General features: G+C 45.3%; 1 protein-coding gene across 5 annotated transcripts in view; it reads left to right on the top strand.

Moving 5' to 3' along the window:
* Nucleotides 1-1980: 1980 nt before the first annotated feature.
* Nucleotides 1981-18408, top strand: part of LOC134737528 (zinc finger protein 69) — a 30682-nt gene continuing 14254 nt past the window's right edge. For 2 of the 5 annotated variants that reach the window (XM_063657886.1, XM_063657884.1), the window contains exons 1-3: nucleotides 2007-2211; nucleotides 17841-17925; nucleotides 18132-18192. In XM_063657886.1, the coding sequence (XP_063513956.1) occupies nucleotides 2149-2211; nucleotides 17841-17925; nucleotides 18132-18192 (209 nt within the window). In that variant the 5' untranslated portion in view covers nucleotides 2007-2148. Of the gene's footprint in view, nucleotides 2212-17789; nucleotides 17926-18131; nucleotides 18193-18408 lie in introns of all 5 variants that reach the window. The other 3 variants (XM_054464047.2, XM_063657883.1, XM_063657885.1) reach the window with 3 other exon arrangements.

Consider the following 18408-nt stretch of genomic DNA (forward strand, 5'->3'; position numbering starts at 1 on the left):
GTGTACTTATTCCTGTTAGGCGTTGTGTCATACCATGCATCCATAGGCTAATACAAAGGACTGTACAAACAGCACTTACTGAAACCTCCCTTAGTTCTCCTCCACCTTGTTCAAGTAAGCTTTTCCTTTTAAAAGATCAAATCAAACAGCAAAGCCAAAACATGTTAAAAAAGTTTAAAGAGAAAAAATCGTAAGAAAATTAAAAGGGAGGAATTGTAACATACAGTAAATTTCTCTGAGTTTCTTTTTGTTTGTTTGTTTTTGAGACGGAGTCTTGCTCTGTCACCCAGGCTGGAGTGCAATGGCGCGATCTCGGCTCACTGCAAGCTCCACCTCCTGGATTCACGCCATTCTCCTGCCTCAGCCTCCCCGAGTAGCTGGGACTACAGACACCGGCCACCACGCCCGGATAATTTTTTGTATTTTTTAGTAGAGACGGGGTTTCACCGTGTTAGCCAGGATGGTCTCGATCTCCTGACCTCATGATCCACCTGCCTCGGCCTTCCAAAGTACTGGGATTACAGGCGTGAGCCACCGTGCCTGGCCTCTCTGAGTTTCTCTTCAAAGACAGCCTGCTAACTTCCTTGTCTTTTGTTCTCAAGCTCAACTTTCCTGTTCCTCCTTGCCCCTAGTTACTGTAAAACAGCCTACCCCCTTCCCGTCAGCTCTAATCAATAACTCACATCTGTTCCCTTGGTTAGCTGTACCCATTGTTCCCCCGAAACTGCACGTCTCACACTCTCCATCTCTGTACCTCACGTTCCCCTCTCCTTCTATATTTAGAAAAATATGTACAAGCAGCCAATCGGGTCAGCTCAGACTGTGTGGTCGAACCCCAGCCCATGAAGGAGTGACACGGAGATAGGGACTGCGTTAAGGATAAAAACCCCCTGGTGACCTTTGTTCTCTGTGCTCTTGTAATCTTGATTGACACAAGTGGCACCCTTCTGCAGAAGTAAATTGCCTTGCTAAACAAATTAAACTTTTCCCTAAGTGCTAGTTTTACTTCGTGGGACCAAGAATTTATTCCTAAAGCATTTTATATCCAACAGAGATATTCATATATATAAAGAAAATGTGGGCCGGGCGCGGTGGCTCACGCCTGTAATCCCAGAACTTTGGGTGGCCCAGGCTGGTGGATCACTTGAGGTCAGGAGTTCGAGACCAGTCTGGTCAACATGGTGAAACCTTGTCTCTACTAAAAATACAAAAAATTAGCCGGGCGCGGTGGCATGTGCCTGTAATCCTAGCTGCTGGGGAGGCTGAGGCAGGAGAATCACTTGAACCCAGGAGGCGGAGGTTGCAGTGAGCGGAGATCGCGCCACTGCGTTCCAGCCTGGGGGGACAGAGCGAGACTCTGTCTCAAAAAAAAAAAAAAAAAAGAAAAGAAAATGTGTGAATATCAGGCTAGAGCCAGAATTGTTTGGGAGCGTCACCTGGATAAAGGGTTCATGAAGTTGACAGTTTATTTAGGTCAAAAGCTTAAATTAACCCCTGGAGAGAGTTTCCTGCTGGTGAAAATGAAGATCTGGAAGGAGGGAGCATTTTCACACTGTTAGGAGGGGATGGGGGTGTGAGAGCAAGTCTTAGCCATGCCTCATCCCCAGTTGCGGCCCGCTCCAGGACATATGCTTCTCCTCCTGGTACAGTCGTGCTTGGCCTGGTCTCCGTTCCACTGCTGCTGTGAGGCAGGAGATGGCTCCTGTGGACACTGAGTCTGAAATTTCCTACACACTCCTGTGACCCCGTGCAGAACGAAGGAGCAGGGACAGTCCCTTGAGTGAGGAAGACGCTAGTGTTCTCCTCTATCAATAGCAAGTTTGGCTGAAATGCAAATATCCAATAACCAGAGTGCAGGAAGGAGCTCGCCCTTAGAGAAGCTGTGGTTAGAATCCGTCAGTCTGGCTCTGCGGGGCCTGATACCCAGGGCTTCCGCTGTCACTCAGACATGGGGGGCGGGGCCTAGCATTCCATCCAATCAGAGGCACTGGGGCGGTTCCGTGCCCACTGTTCATCCAGACACGGAGCGGGTCGCATTCCTTCCCGCACCTTTGTCCCTGCGCGGGCCGCGGTTAGGATCCGGTCTTTCCAGCCCCGAGAGGGACCTGGTTCCTTTACCCAGGCTTCTGTCGCTCTGTCACCTACGCTATGCCCTGCTGTAGTCACAGGAGTTGTAGAGAGGACCCCGGGACATCTGAAAGCCAGGAAATGGTGCGTGTCTGGGGCCGGGTGTCGTGAGACGGGGGAGGGGCTGCCTGGACCGACCGGAACCGACTGTGGCGAGACCCGGGCCTTCCTGCGGGCGACTTTGGGATCTGGGACCGAGTCCTCCTGGAGTCGCTCGGCCCTCGGTCCCCTCGGCTGCTCGGTATGGCTGGGCCGGCAGCCGGGACACCAGGCGTCCTGTTCCGTCCCTGCGCGGCGCCTGCGGTTCCCGAGCCCTCTCTGGGCAGCTCCGCGCCCGCAGCCACGCGTCTACCCAGATTGTGCGGGGGCCACGAGAGGGTCATATGGGTGATCCCGACTCGGGTGTGGGGTTCGTGCGTGGGAGGAGCAGCGGTCTGTGAGGCCCCCAGTGTCCACTTTTTCTCCTGTTAAAAATTAAACTGAGGAACGTTAACAAAGAGTTCATTTGAGCAAACAGCGATTCACGAATGAGACACACCCAGTCCTGGCTTGTGGTTTGTCAAAGGAAAAAGCCAAACTATGTAAAATAAAGAAATTTATTCGGAGTCGAACAGGAGAGACCTTGGCCGAGGGAAAAACAACCCCAAGCAGCCTGGAGTAAGTGGTCCCGAGGCGGCTCAAGACAGTTTGGTTTTATTCATTTTAGAGAGACAGGAATTGCAGGGAAAATCATGAATTAGTGCCTGGAAGGTGTAAGTTCCTTTGGCAGAAAGGGCGGGACCTGGCCGGGCACGGTGGCTCACGCCTGTAATCCCAGCACTTTGGGAGGCCAAGGCAGGCGGATCACCTGAGGTCAGGAGTTCAAGACCAGCCTGGCCAACGTGGTGAAACCCCGTCTCTACTAAAAATATAAAAAAGAAACTAGCCGGGCCTGATGGTGGACGCCTGTAATCCCAGCTACTCGGGAGGCTGAGACAAGAGAATTACTTGAACCCAGGAGACGGAGGTTGCAGTGAGCCCACACAGTGCCACTGCACTCCAGCCTCGGCGACAGAGTGAGACTCTGTCTCAAAAAAAAACAAAACAGAAACGAAAAACAGAAAGGGCGGGACCTGTGGAAGGGGGGTTAGAAGGCACAGGTGGTTGAGGGATTCTGTAGGTGGCAGTTGGTTGAGAGTGTGAAGCTTTGTCTAAAGTTTGGAGGAGGTAGGAAGGAATGCTGAAGGAAGGGGGTATGTTATCTGCCACTTGATTCCATCCCAGCCAAAAAACAGACGTGTTTCTCTAGATTTTATGAATTCTAAGGTGTGACTTACCCTTGCCTTGCGTGGCCTTAGGTCTTGTTTGTAATTTGGTATCTTCTTGCCACAAGGAGTCTGTTTTTCCAGTCTGATAATGTCTGTTTTTACATGAATGTGCGTCAGTTGCTGCATCTAAACTCCTAAAGGGAGAGGGTATAAGGAGGCCTGTCTCACCTCCCATCCTGTCATACCGAGGCACTCAATTTTCAGGGTTTTTTGGGGGTTCCCTTGGCCAAGAGCCAGTCACTTCACTTACCTGGGAAGGTACTTGGTTTTTGTTTTTATTTGAAACAGAGTCTCCTTCTGTCACTCAGGCTGGAGTGCAGTGGCTCAATCTCGGCTCATTGCAACCTCCACCTTCCAGATTCAAGCGATTCTCTAGCCTCAGCCTCCCGAGTAGCTGGGATTACAGGCACGCACCTGAAGGGGGCCTGCCCCTCCACCCCGTGGGTATTTCTTGTCAGGTAGAGACAAGAGACTGAGAAAAGAAATAAGACACAGAGACAAGGTATAGGGAAAGAACAGTGGGCCCAGGCGACCGGCACTCAACATGCGAGGGCCTGCACCGGCGCTGGTCTCTGAGTTCCCTCAGTATTTATTGATCACTATTTTTACTATCTTGGCGAGGGGAGTGTGGCAGAGCAACAGGGTGATGGGGAGAAGGTCAGCAGGGAATCATGTGAGCAAAGGAACCTGTATCATGAATAAATTCAAGAAAAGTTACTGTGTCTGGATGTGCACGTAGGCCAGATTTATGTTTCACTTTACACAAATATCTCAGCGTAGCAAAGAATAACAGAGCAGTATTGCTGCCAGCATATCTCGCCTCCCACAGGGCGGTTTTCTCCTATTTCAGAATAGAATGAATGGTCGGCTTTACACCGAGACATTCCATTCCCCCGGAGCGAGCAGGAGACAGACGCTTTCCTCTTATCTCAACTGCAAAGAGGCCTCCCTCTTTCACTACTCCTCCTCAGCGCAGACCCTTTAGAGGTGTCAGGCTGGGGGATGGTAAGGTCTTTCCTTTCCCACGAGGCCAGATCTCAGGCTGTCTCAGTGGGGGGAAAACCTTGGACAATACCCAGGCTTTGTTGGGCAGAGGTGCCTGCAGCTTTCCGCGGTGCATTGTGCCCCTGGTTAACAGAGAGTGGAGAATGGCGATGACTTTTACCAGGCATACTTACTGCCTGCAAACATATTGTTAACAAGGCACATCCTGCACAGCCCTAAATCCATTAAACCTTGATTCAATACAGCACAGGTCTCTGTGAGCACAGGGTTGGAGCTAAAATTACAGATTAACAGCATCTCAAAGAAGAACAATTTTTCTTAGTACATACCAAAACGGAGTTTCTTATGTCTTCCTTTTCTACATAGACACAGTAACAATCTGATCTCTCTTTCTTTTCCCCACATGCACCACCACGCCCGCCTAATTTTTGTGTTTTTAGTAGAGATGGGGTTTCACCATGTTGGCCAGGCTGTTCTCGAACTCCTGACCTCAAGTGACCCACCCGCCTTGGCCTCCCAAAGTGCTGAGATTACAGATGTGAGCCACCTCGCCAGGCCAGAAGGTATATTTTTATTTTTAGTTGATAGGTTGAAGGCTCGGCTTTTATAAGGTACATGAGGAGACAAACCAGATAAATGCTTGATTGGTTGCAGAGATGCAGTTGCCTTATTTGGACTTGCCAACCCGAAGTAATTCAAAGGTTCAGATTTCAGTTTGAAGAGTTTATTCAAGCAGAAAGATAGCAATGGCCCATTCAGGAAAAAAAAAAAACAGACTCCAGAGAAATGGACTCAGTACTCTACAATTAGAAGTTGAGTTCTTGCTTATATTACCAGGAAAAGAGGTCCTGATCAGACCCCAAGAGAGTTCTTGGATCTCACACAGGAAGAAATTCAAGACGAGTCACAAAGTGCAGTGTGAAGGGAGTTTGTTGAAAGCTACTCTGGGCCCGCATGATGGCTTAGATCTGTTTTCCGAGCACATTGGGAGGCCAAGGCAGGAGGATCACTTCTAGTCAGCAGTTCGAGACCAGCCTGGGCAACATAGGGAAACCCCATCTTTTCCAAAAATAACAAAAATTAGCCGGTTGTGGTGGCCTGCACCTGTAGTCCCATGTACTCGGGAGGCAAGAGTTCAAGACCCAGCTGGCCAACGCAGTGAGACCCTGTCTCTATTTAAAAAAAAAAAAAAAGAAAAGAAAGAACGGAAGGGAGGGAGAGAAGGAAGGAGGGAGGGAAGGAAGGAGGAAGGAAGGAAGAAAGAAAAAGAAAAGGAAGGAAGGAAAGAAGAAAGGAAGGAAGGAAGGAAGAGAGTGATTCTCTGTTACAGAGTACAGCATCCTCATAAAGCAAGTGGAGGAACGCACTAAGTTTTTCTTATGTAGGAGTCTTCTCTATGTAAAGACTAAACTAAGCTGTGCCTACCTGCATGTGGGCTAACAGCATCACAAAATTTATTACTCTGTTGATTTAAAGAAAACTACCCTTTACATGTTAGCACCCAAGTGCATTAAAACAACTGTAATTATCTTGAAAGCACATATTGTTATGGGTATTGGGACATCGGGACATTCTGTCGTTGTGGGAGTGTAAGGATACTTGCAGGCATCTTCAGGCTGTTTTCTTCATGGGAAACATTTTATGATCACGGGTTGTGACTGGCAAGGAGTGTTTCTTGCTAGTTTCAAGATGGAGCTGAACTTAAATTGGTGTTACTCTGGCTCCCCTAGGCACCTGCTTCCCTAACACTTGTATAGGGAAATGGCAAATAAATATAATAGGATTGCATTTTCCGTAGAAGGCTGATGTATGAGGTACAATAATTTAATTTTATTTTTTTCTTTGAGCTAATGTCTTGTTCTGTGGCCCAGGCTGGAGCAGTGGTGCGATCATGGCTTGCTGCAGCCTTGACCTCCCTGGCTCAAGCACCTCCGCCTCCCAAGTAGCTGAGACTACAGTCGCACACCAGCACGCCTGGCTGATTTTTTTTTTTTTTTACGGAGGTGGCATCTTGATATGTTGCCTAGGCTGGTCTCTAGCTCCTGGCCTCAAACAGTCCTGCTTCCTTGACCTCCAAAAGTGCTGCGATCACAGACGTTAGCCAGTGCACCTGGCTAACAACTTAATTCGTTAGGGTTTGCTTTTTTCCCCCAGCGCTTGTTTTCTTTTCTTTCTAGCTGGTTTTTATTTCCTTTTCAATGTAAAAGAGTGAATTTAACATTCCAGCTGAAGACAATGTGATAACCATGAAGTCTTTGTGTGAGAAAGTTAAGAGGGAAGTTAGTCTACTATAGAGATCAGTAGTGAAGAGGGGCCCAGTGGGATGGCTCACACCTGTAACCCCAGCACTTTGGGAGGCTGAGGCAGGTGGATGGCTTGATCTCAGGAGTTCAAGACCAGCCTGGGCAACATAGTGAGACACCATCTCAATTGTGAAAAATCATATTAAATAAATTTTTAAAAAGTGAAGAGGGAAAGGGTCTTTCCCGTTTCCCTCAGTCATTTACAACATTTTACAAAACAGTATAGGTAAGAAAGAAGGCGAATCTGTAATCAGGGAAAGGAGAGTTCCAGCTGGCTATGTAAAAGCTGTGTGTTATGTGACTCAATCCCATGATCGCATTGCTTCAAGATAGAGATCCACCAGCTTAAATATTTGAATTACTTTGTTTTTGTTTGTTTGTTTGTTTTGAGACAGGGTCTCACTCTGTAGCCCAGGTTGGAGTGCAGTGGCACCATCTCAGTTGACTGCAGCCTTTGCCTCCTGGGTTCAACTAATTCTCCTGCTTCAGCCTCCCAAGTAGCTGGGATTACATGCATGTGCCACTACACTCGGCTAATTTTTGTATTTTTAGTAAACATGGGGTTTTACCACGTTGGCCAGGCTGGTCTCGAACTCCTGTCCTCAAGTGGTCCACCCACCTTGGCCTCCCAAAGTGGTGGGATTACAGGTATAAGCCAGCTTGCCTGGCCTGACTTTGGTAGAAATTTTCTAGTTATGTAATCAGAGGTTAATTGGTGGATTCTGCCTGATTAAGCATAAATTTTGTTTCCCTATAAATTAGTAATTTTGAAGAGTTGTATTTAAATTTGATTTCAGGGTCTTTAAGTAGGACCTTCGGACACTGCATACAGTTCAGTCTCATTGTTTTCTATTTAAATTTTTCCACAATCTCCAGGGAGACTGTTTTACCCTGGCATTTTCCAAATATATGGGATGCAGGGCCTCAAATCTTCCACCCTCATACCATGCCTAACTCTTCAAGGGCTTGCAGTGAAATCTGTTTCTGAACATTTCACATGAGAGGAAAGCAGAGAATAACCACTAGACATTTTCCCGAAAAAATCCTTTCTGCCTCTCCTCCTTTTCTTTCCTAGACACAGACACCTTATCAGGATGTCTTTGGGATGAGGTTCCTTTCTAGAAACTGTACAGGGTGATGTGTCTTCAGTACACCCTCCTATCTTTTCCTGGTTTGGGGTTTTAGAACTGCCTGGGGCTGACGCAAGATCCCCACAACTGCCATGTCTCCTGGAGGGTCTAGTGGGTATCAGTGCCTTAGGGGAGTGGGGCCTCCCGAGGCAGCAGCTGAATGCCTTATGGTGGAGGAGATGCCTGGTATACTCTTCATCTAGATAACCAATTCTTGGGATGCTGAACTTCTCTCTCCCAACTCCAGTTTCCATTAATTGGAGACACATAAACAGTCAGCCAATCGGATGTTGCTATTGAGGAAAAAGAGAAATGATTCCTGTCCTCTGGATTGTCTCAACTGTGAAGGGAGAAATATCCCAAAAGACAAGGAAAAGCCACTGCAACATAGTGGAGCAATAGTCTGCAAAGCAAGATATACATGGGGGTACACAGGGGACACAATGCCGTATTGGTGGGAAATAGTCATTGAGCACTTCTCCTTTCCTCTCATGTGAAATGTTCAGAGAATCACCACCAGACACTCCCGTGTGAAAATTTGTATGCGTCTCCTCCTTTCATCTATCCTAAAAACAGAGATCTCTTTTTTTGAGACAGTCTTGCTCAGTCGCCCAGGCTGGAGTGCAGTGGCGCGACCTCGGCTCACTGCAAGCTCCGCCTCCCTGGTTCACGCCATTCTCCTTCCTCAGCCTCCGGAGTAGCTGTGACTACAGGCGCCTTTTAGTAGAGACAGGGTTTCACCATGTTAGCCAGGATGGTCTCCATCTCCTGACCTCGTGATCCACCCGCCTTGGCCTCCCAAAGTGCTGGGATTACAGGCGTGAGATACCGCACCTGGCCTAAAAACAGATATCTTATCAGATTGTCTTTTGGTTGAGGCTCCCCTTTGGAAACTTCGAAGAGTATTGTGTCTTCAGCACACTCTCCTATGTTTTCTTGGTCCTGGGTGGCAGAATTGGGGTGACCTTATATGCCCACAGCTGCCATGTCTCTTGGAGGGTCTAGTATCAGCCCCTGAGTCACTCCTCCCAGGGGACAGACTGAGGTAGGAGAATGGGGACTCCCAAGAAAGCAGCTGAATGCCTTATGATGGAAGGAGACTCCTAGTATACTCTGCATCTAGATAGCCAACCCCTTGAGATGCTCAGCTTTTCTTTCCCAGTCCCAGTTTTCATAAGTTGGAGACACATGGCTGGTCAGCCAGTTGGATGGTGCTGTTGAGGGAAAGGAGAAATGATTCCTGTCCTCTGGATTGTGTCAACTGTGAAGGAAGACAAAACCCCAAAAGACAAGGAAAGCCCACCCCAATGGGGTGGACCAGTAGCCTGCAAATCAGAAATATGAAATTGAGGTTCACAGGGGGGCATAGTGTGGTGTTGGTGGAAAGTAGTCATGAGCGCTTTGGTGAGCAGGATGGGGGTAGAGAGATGTCTCATGTGATAGGGTGACCTGTGCTGACACACGAGTCAGACATCACTGTGTTCCAGCCAGTATTGCCCCTCTGTGGGCTTGTCCCTTGTAAAAAATTGTTCATAGATTGCCGCTTGAGTGTTTCAAGTTAACTTTACATTGCATTTGTCACTAGAGCCAAATCCAAGAATGATTGCATAGATCAGGTAAGACACGGAAGAGGCAACTCAACAAAGCCCATGACATACAGTGCATGGCTCACAGTCCTAGGAGATGAGGGCAGCACTGCTGAGCTGTGCTGAGATGAGAGCAACACAGAGTTGGGGGGAACATCCAGGATGCACATTTCAACCAGCAGGTGGGGAGCAAGACAGTTAGGGACCTGTGGGCCAAAGCTTTTCTCAGGGTCCAGGGAATGGAACAAGGAGATGTCGCTCAGGGAGTTGTTTCTGGTGGATTTAGAGCAAGCAGGCACTAGTTCTGTGAAGTCGTACTGTGATTAAGAGGTGGTTTGTGCCATCCGTATGGGGTGTAAGGGTTAGTGGAACAAGTCAAATTGGTTATATCTAGCTGTCCCACAGGGAGATGGTCACCAGAATGCAGTCGTGTAAGAAAGATATGTGAGTTGACCACATGGAGGAACTGGGAGAAAGTGGAGAACTAGAAACTCTGTTGAGTTTGAATAAAGTTTTCTTGTTATGAGAAAGTTAAATCCATAAAGAAAATGCATGCTAAGGTAACATATGATTATAAGAACTCGGTATAACAGGCAACTCCAGAATTAATTAAATTATTGTATATGGAGATGATGGGTAGTAAACTGATTATTCTCCTGTAGATAACCATTTGTCCTTGCTTTTTCTGTTAAGTGTTCACCACTTGTATCATTGGCTGGCAATACCTGGTTTGTCATAGTTTCACATTACCTTAAACAGATGCCCAGACTGGGCACGGTGGCTCATGCCTTTAATCCCAGCACTTTGGGAGGCTGAAGCGGGTGGAACACCCGAGGTCAGGAGTTCAAGATCAGCCTGACCAATATGGTGAAACCCCGTCGCTACTAAAAGTACAAAATTAGCCAAGCATGGTGGCGCATGGCTGTAATCCCAGCTACTCGGGAGGCTGAAACAGGTTCTCTGAATCACGAGAACCTGGGAGGTGGAGGTTGCAGTGAGCCGAGATCACACCATTGCTCTCCAGCCTGGGCAACAAGAGCGAAACTCCATTAAAAAAAAAAAAAAAAAAAAAAAGATGCCCTGGTTTCACAATTTGCTGTTTTCCATTGGTCTATCTTTCCATCTCTCTAATAATACCATTTTCTCTTAATTAGTATAGCGTTCAAAGCTGCAGTGTTTAGTGGGTATATTGCCTGTCTATCTTAGTCATCTTGGGCTGCTATATCAAATTGCCATAGACTGGATGACTTAAGGAATAAACATTTATTTCTGGCAGTTCTTGAGGTTGTGAAATCCATGTTCAGGGAGCTGGCAGATCTAGTGTATGGTAAGGGCCCGCTTCCTGGTTTGCAGATGGTCATCTTCTTGTGTTTCTTCACGTGACAGAAAAGAGAGGAAGCCAGCTCTCCTGTGTCTTCTCATCTAGAAAGACTAATCTCGTCTAGAAAGGATCGACTCTTATGCTGTCATCTAATCCTAATTACTTTTCAGAGATGTCAACTTTTAATACTATATTGGGGGGTAGGTTATTAATGTGTGTTTTTTTGGAGTGATGCAAATATTCATGCCATAACCTCCCCCAACCGTATTCTATAGAGCATCTTGGCTATTCTTAGTCATTGTGTTGTATTTCAGTTTTTAGAAGTAGTTTTTTCTTAATATTAGTGAATAAAACAAACTGCCTTGTAAATTTCATGGACTAAAATATAACTGTAGTCATATTTCAGAAAGGTTACATCATAGTGCTATTTAATCTCCTTTTAAGGACACATGACATTTTTCCATTTATTTCATTTTATATTGATGTTTTTCTTTGTAGACTTTTTGCATAATAATCATTTTATATCCTTCCTGAGACTTTTTTGGACTTCAAGAAAATTAGTTTTAATAGAAATTAGTGGCTGGGCATGGTGGCTCATGCCTGTAATCCCAATATTTGGGAGGCCAAGGTAGGTGGATCACCTGAGGTCAGGAGTTCAAGACCAGCCTGATGAACATGGAAAAACCCTGTCTCTACTAAAAATACAAAATTAGCCAGGCCTGGTGGCACATGCCTATAATCCCAGCTATTTGGGAGGCTGAGGCAGGAGAATCACTTGAACCCGGGAGGCCAAGGTTGCGGTGAGCCAAGATCGCACCATTGCACACCAGCCTGGGCAACAAGAGTGAAACTCCATCTCAAAAAAATAAAAATAAAAATAAAGAGATTATTCCAGCGTCGGCAACATGGCAAACTTTGCCTATACAAAAAATTACCTAGTCACTGTGATGTGTGCCTGTAGTCCCAGCTACTCAGGAGGCTGAGGTAGAAGGATCTGTTGAGCCTAAGAGTTCAAGGCTGCAGTGAGCTATGATTGCACCACTACACTCCAGCCTGGGCAACAGAATGAGACCCTGTTTGAAAAAAAAAAAGAAAAGGGTCAGGTGTGGTGGCTCACGTCTCTAATGCCAGCACTCTGGGAGGCCGAGGTGGGGGGATCACAAGGTCAGCAGATCGAGACCATCCTGGCTAACATGGTGAATCCCCGCCTCTACTAAAAATATAAAAAATTAGCCGGGCGTGGTGGCGGATGCCTGTAGTCCCAGCTACTCGGGAGGCTGAGGCAGGAGAATGGCGTGCACCCGGGAGGCGGAGGTTGCAGTGAGCCGAGATGGCGCCACTGCACTCCAGCCTGGGTGACAGAGCGAGACTCCATCTCAAAAAAAAAAAAAAAAAGAAAAGAAAAAAGAAAAAAATTAGTTTCAATTAAGTATGCTGTCTTTTAAAAATTATATTCAGCAGATTGTTGCTGATAATTAAAATTCACTGATAGTTATTTCTGTATAAAGTGTGCATTCTAGAATCTTACTAAAAATATTACATATGCACAAAATACATAAAAGAATTGCACAATTAATCCAAATAATGATGGAGACAGTATTGGGAATAAGATAACTGCCTTACTTTTCCTTATACTTTCACAACCTGGGTACGCATCCTCATCAGTATGTTTTATTTTTGCATGTTTTTTATGCAAATGATAACCAATATGTGATATTTCATATCGGATTTTATTTTTACTCAGTTATGAACCTTATATGGAATGATAGTTAATTCACTTTCTTATTTAATGGATTTTATTATTTAGAACAGTGGTTGTTTCCCCAAAACATTGAGCAGATAATCCACAGAGTTCCCTCATTTTTCTTCCAGGCTCATAGTTCCCCCCAGCTTTTTTTTTTTTTTCTTTTTTTTTTTTGAGACAGAATCTCGCTCTGTTGCCCGGGCTGGAGGGCAGTGGCATGATCTCGGCTCACTGCAACCTCCGCCTCCTGGGTTCTAGCAATTCTTCTGCCTCAGCCTCCCGATTAGCTGGGAATACAGGCGTACACCAACAAACCCAACTAATTTTTGTATTTTTAGTAGAGAGAGGGTTTCACCGTATTGACCAGGCTGGTCTTGAACTCCCAACCTCGTAATTCGCCCACCTCAGCCTTCCAAAGTGCTGGGATTACGGGCGTGAGCCACCGCGCCCAGCATAGTTCCCACTATTTTAAACATCTTGACTGGCCAGGTGCTGAGCCTCATACCTGTAATCCTACCACTTAGGTAGGCCAAAGCAGGAGGATAGCTTGGACTCGGGAGTTGGAGGCCAGCCTAGGCAACATAGCAAGACCCTGTTTCAAAAAAAAAAATTGTTTTAAACCAAAATAACCATATTGAATTTGTGTAGTGTATCCTACAACTTGTGCAAGAACATATTACATGTGAACATGATGAAAATTGAAGAAGCCAATGTTATTATTACCTGAAGTCCATCTTTTACATTAGGCTTCACTCTTTGTGTTCTGTGGTTTAAGACAACTACATGTGTCATGTATCCACCATCACAGTCTTACACAGAAGCGTTTCACTGCCCTCAAAATCCCCTGTGCTCCTCCTAATCATAGCTCTCCCCTCCCTCTTTTGCCACCCCTGTTTATCCCTGGCAACAAATGATGATGTTCCTGCCTCTAGAGTTTGCATTTTCCAGAATATCACATATTTGGAATGATGCTGTAAGTGGCCATTTCAGACTTGCCTCTTTCATGTAAATATATGCATTGAAGGTCTCTTGATACCTTTGTTGCTTGACAACTCATTTATTTTTAATTTTTCTTTCTTTATCTAAAGATTTTTGTTTTGTGAGAGATGGGGTCTCAAACTCCCCAGCTCAGGTGATCCTCCCGCCTCAGCTTCCCAAAGTGCCTGGATTCCACTTGTGAGCCACCATGTCCAGCCGCTCATTTTCTTTCATTACTGAGTAACATTCCATTGTACGGATGTTACCATAGTTTGTTTCTTTATTCATCTATTGAAAGACTCATCTTGAGCCTGGTGTGATGCCTCATCCCTGAGTTCCCAGCACATGGGAGACTGAGGTGAGAAGATTGCTTAAGGCCAGAAGTTAGAGAACAGCCTGGTAGATACAGTGTGAGACCTTGTCTATTTTTTTTTTTAAGACTCACCTTGTTTGATTCTAGTTTTTGGCAGTTATGAGTAAGGCCGCTAAAAACATTTGTGGGAGGACTTTTGTGTGGACATCAGTTTTCAGTGCATTTGGGTCAATATGTAGGAATGAGACTACTGAATCAGTAAGACCATGCTTATTTTCTTCAGAGCTCCTCAGACTGTCTTCCAAATTGGCTGTAGAATTTTCCATTCACATCCCTAGTGAAGGAGAGTTCACTGTCTCCAGCATTTGGAAGTGTCAGTGTTTTGGATTTTAACTACTCTACCAGATACTTACTAGTGCTTTTTTTTTTTTTTCCTTTTTTTTTTCTTTGGAGACAGAGTTTCATATTCTTTTTGCCCAGACTGGAGTACAGTGGCGCAATCTCAGCTCACTGCAGCCTCTGCCTCCTGGGTTCAAGTGTTCTCCTGACTCAGACTCCCGAGTAACTGGGATTACAGGTGTACGCTGCCACGCATGGCCGCTGTTCATATTATTAGTAGAGACAGGGTTTCACCATGTTGGCAAGGCTGGTCTCAAACTTTTGACCGTAGGTGATCCACCTGACTCAGCTTCCCAAAGGGCTGGATTACAGGCGTGAGCCACTGCGCCCGGCCTGTTTTCATTTGGTCTTTAATAACATGTAATGTAGAGCATCCTGTCATATGTTTGTTTGCCATAATTACATTCTTTAGAGGTAGGTATACTTGGAAAGATTGGGCTTTTTTTTTTTTTTTTTTTTGAGACTGAGTCTGACTATGTCACCCAGGCTGGAGGGCAGTGGCGCGATCTCGGCTCACTGCAACCTCTGTCTCCTGGTTTCCAGCGATTCTCCTGCCTCAGCCTCCTGAGTAGCTGGGATTACAGGCTCACGCCACCAGGCCCAGCTAATTTTTGTATTTTTACTAGAGAAGGGATTTCACCTTGTTAGTCAGGCTGGTCTCAAACTCCTGACGTCGGTGATCCACCCGTCTTTGCTTCCCAAAGTGCTGGGATTAAGGCATGAGCCACCGCACCCGGCCTTTTGCTTATTTTTTGATCGGTTGGTTTTTTTAATAGAATTTTAGGAGTTCTTCATACCTCTTGGGTACCAGTCCTTGATCAGATAGGTGTTCTGCAAATATTTTGTCCCAGTCTGCTGCCTGTCTTTTTATTCTTTTAACAGAGTCTTTTCCAAAACATTTTTGTTTTGAATGAAGTCCAATTTATCGATTTTCTCATTCACAGATCATGCTTTTTGTGTTGTGTGTGAAATCTTATTGCCAAATCCAAGGTCGTCTTGGTTTTGACAAGTGTGAAATTGTGAGTTTTGCATTTTCCATATAAGTAAATGATTCATTAGGAAGTAGTTTTGTAAAAGGTACAGTTCTGTGTCTAATTCATTTCTTTGCATTTGCTAATTCAGTTGTTTCAATACCATTTGTTTTGTGCTACCATGCCTAATTTTTTATTTTATTATGGAGACGGGGTCTCCTTATGTTGCCCAGGCTGGTCTCGAACTGTGGGGCTCAAATGATCTGTCCACCTTGGCCTCCGGCTTTGCATTTTTAATACATGTCTTTATAGTAGATTTTTCTATGTTCCTAGTGCCTCTCTTGTCATCTTATGGAATCTTCTCTTGTATATTTAGTTTATTGAGCATTTTTAATCATGAGGAGATATTAACTTATTTATGCCGGAGGTTGCACTTTTTTGAATTGCCGACGTGTGAAAAATAAGACTTTGGCCATGACCTTAAGCAGTAGGATATAAACAACTCCCACATTCTTAGCGTTCCAAAAATGGAACACTAGGCATAAATTGGTTAAGGCTTGCCAGATGCCTTTTCTGCCTCTATTAGGACATTCTTATGGTGTTTTGTTTGTTTGTTTTAAGAGTCTCACTCTGTTGCCCTGGCTGGAGTGCAGTGGCACGATCTCGGCTCACTGCAACCTCTGCCTCCCAGGTTCAAATGATTCTCCCGCGTCAGCCTCTCAAGTAACTGGGACTACACATGCCACCATGCCTGGCTAATTTTTGTATTTTTTAGAGATGGAGTTCCACCATGTTGACCAGAGTGGTCTCAAACTGCCGACCCCAAGTGATCTGCCCGCCTCAACCTCCCAAAGTGCTGGGATTACAGGCGTGAGCCACCATGCCTGGCTGCTACCATGATTTATTATCATTACTTATCTTAAAACAAAATGTAAAACTTATCAGCTTAAGAAATTTTACAGGTACAGTTGAGATAGTTTGACAAATCTACATAAGTTCTCTAAGATGAATTCTATTGTGTTTTGCTTTTTTCAATTATCCTGAGGTTTCATGCATGTTGTAGTTTAGGCCAAGATGTTATTTTTTCTTTTTCTTTTTTTTTGTTTTGTTTTGTTTTTGAATAGGAGTTTCACTCTTGTTGCCCAGGCTGGAGTGCAATGGTGCAATCTTGGCTCACCACAACCTCCACCTCCCAGATTCAAGCAATTCTCCTGCCTCAGCCTCCCGAGTAGCTGGGTTTACAAGCACGCGCCACCATGCCCGGGTAATTTTGTATTTTTAATAGAAATGGGGTTTCTCCATGCTGGTCAGGCTGATCTTGAACTCCAACCCTCAGGTGATCCGCCCACCTCGGCCTTCCAAAGTGCTGGGATTACAGGCGTGAACCACCATGCCTGGCTAAGATGTCATTTTCTAAGAGCAAATAGTATCCCATTTTATGTATATGCTTACCACATTTTGTTTATCCATTCAGCCATCAATGGATATGTGGGTGGCTGCATTGCTCATTACTGCCACCTCAGGAAGTTCGTATAGTGGTTAAATCTGTGCTTATGACACCTGGGTATCTCTTAGGAGTTTCTTGTTTGCCCTCTTGTGTACATACGGTGCCAGGTTTTGCTTAGGAATGTCCCCTTTGCCCTATCAGCATCTATCTAGCTACATTCTGACAGGATAACTGCAAAGTGAATGATTCCTGGGCATCATAATGGAAGTTTCTTTCTACCTAGGTGATTCCCCTCCTCTCTGCTTATATCTAGCATGCCTGATTTGGGTGGTCCCTGGGGGTGTGGGATTTCCCAGGTGCTCCCCCTCCTGCTCTTAGCTACCTATGTGCTTCCTCTGACAATATCATCAAAGATTACACTTTGGGAACAGGCATTTTCAAGGATACACAGCCTCAGGACTGCTAATGTTAACTTTGTTAACAAAAGTGAGCCCAGGCAACTCACTTTTCTCCCTGGGATGAGTAAATACATTTCCTATCCTGCTGTGGCTTTACCCTTGTTCAGTTCTAGCATCACAATTGCTTTATGAACTAGCCAGGTGTGGTGGCACATGCCTGTGGTCTCAACTACTCAGGAGGCTGAGGCATGAGAATTGCATGAACCCAGGAGTAAGAGGTTGTAGTGAGCCAAGATGGTGCCACTACACTCCAGCCTGGGTAACAGAAGGAGACGCTGTCTTGAAAAAAAAACAACTGCTAGCCGGGCATGGTGGCTCATGCCTGTAATCCCAGAACTTTGGGAGGCTGAGGCAGGCAGATCACCTGAGGTCGGCAGCCTGACCAACATGGAGAAACTCTGTCTCTACTAAAAATATAACATTAGCCAGGTATGGTGGCACATGCCTGTAATCTTAGCTACTCAGGAGGCTGAGGAAGAAGAAGTGCTAGAACCCCGGCAGTGAGGCGAGATTACGCCATTGCACTGCAGCCTGGGCAACAAGAGTGAAAAAAATGTTGCTTTATGGAAGAAAGTAAGTATACACAGGGAGAAAGGGATCTGATGACACTTGGAGTCCACAGCATCCTGAGAACTTCTTGAGAATAGAGTCTAGGCCCCCAGTGCTGTCACTCTCACCTATCCTCCTCTACACATGTGAGATGTTTCAGGACCCAGTGGCCTTTGATGATGTTGCTGTGAACTTCACCCAGGAGGAGTGGGCTTTGCTGGATATTTCCCAGAGGAAACTCTACAGGGAAGTGATGCTGGAAACTTTCAGGAACCTGACCTCTATAGGTAAGGATGACAGTATTCCTCCCCTCAGTCCATTAGTGAACCAGTGTTTCTAGCTCATGAATGCTATTGAGTGATTTAGAACATAGACAGGAAATACTTTGATGAATAAATGAGGTATGGCTGCAATAAATCATGGGCATAGAATCTAATAATTTTTTCACAATTTTATAATGCCTCAGGACTATTTTTCTGTGTCTATATTTTAGGAAAAAGTTGGAAAGACCAGAACATTGAATATGAGTACCAAAACCCCAGGAGAAAATTCAGGTAATTTGTACTTACAAGACAAAACAGTGTCTCTCTAGACAATCTTAGAATATGACAATATATTAAAAATAAGTAAAACAAAGAACTAAGTCCAGGACCAAATTCATTTATTTTTAGAATATTTGATCAAAAAACATATATGTAAATGTGACCTAGGCTGTGGGCTCACTCCTGTAATCCCAATCCTTTGAGAAGTGGAGATAGGAGGATAGCTTG

The sequence above is a fragment of the Pongo pygmaeus genome, chromosome 20, assembly GCF_028885625.2.
Source record: "Pongo pygmaeus isolate AG05252 chromosome 20, NHGRI_mPonPyg2-v2.0_pri, whole genome shotgun sequence".
Lineage (NCBI taxonomy): Eukaryota > Metazoa > Chordata > Mammalia > Primates > Hominidae > Pongo > Pongo pygmaeus.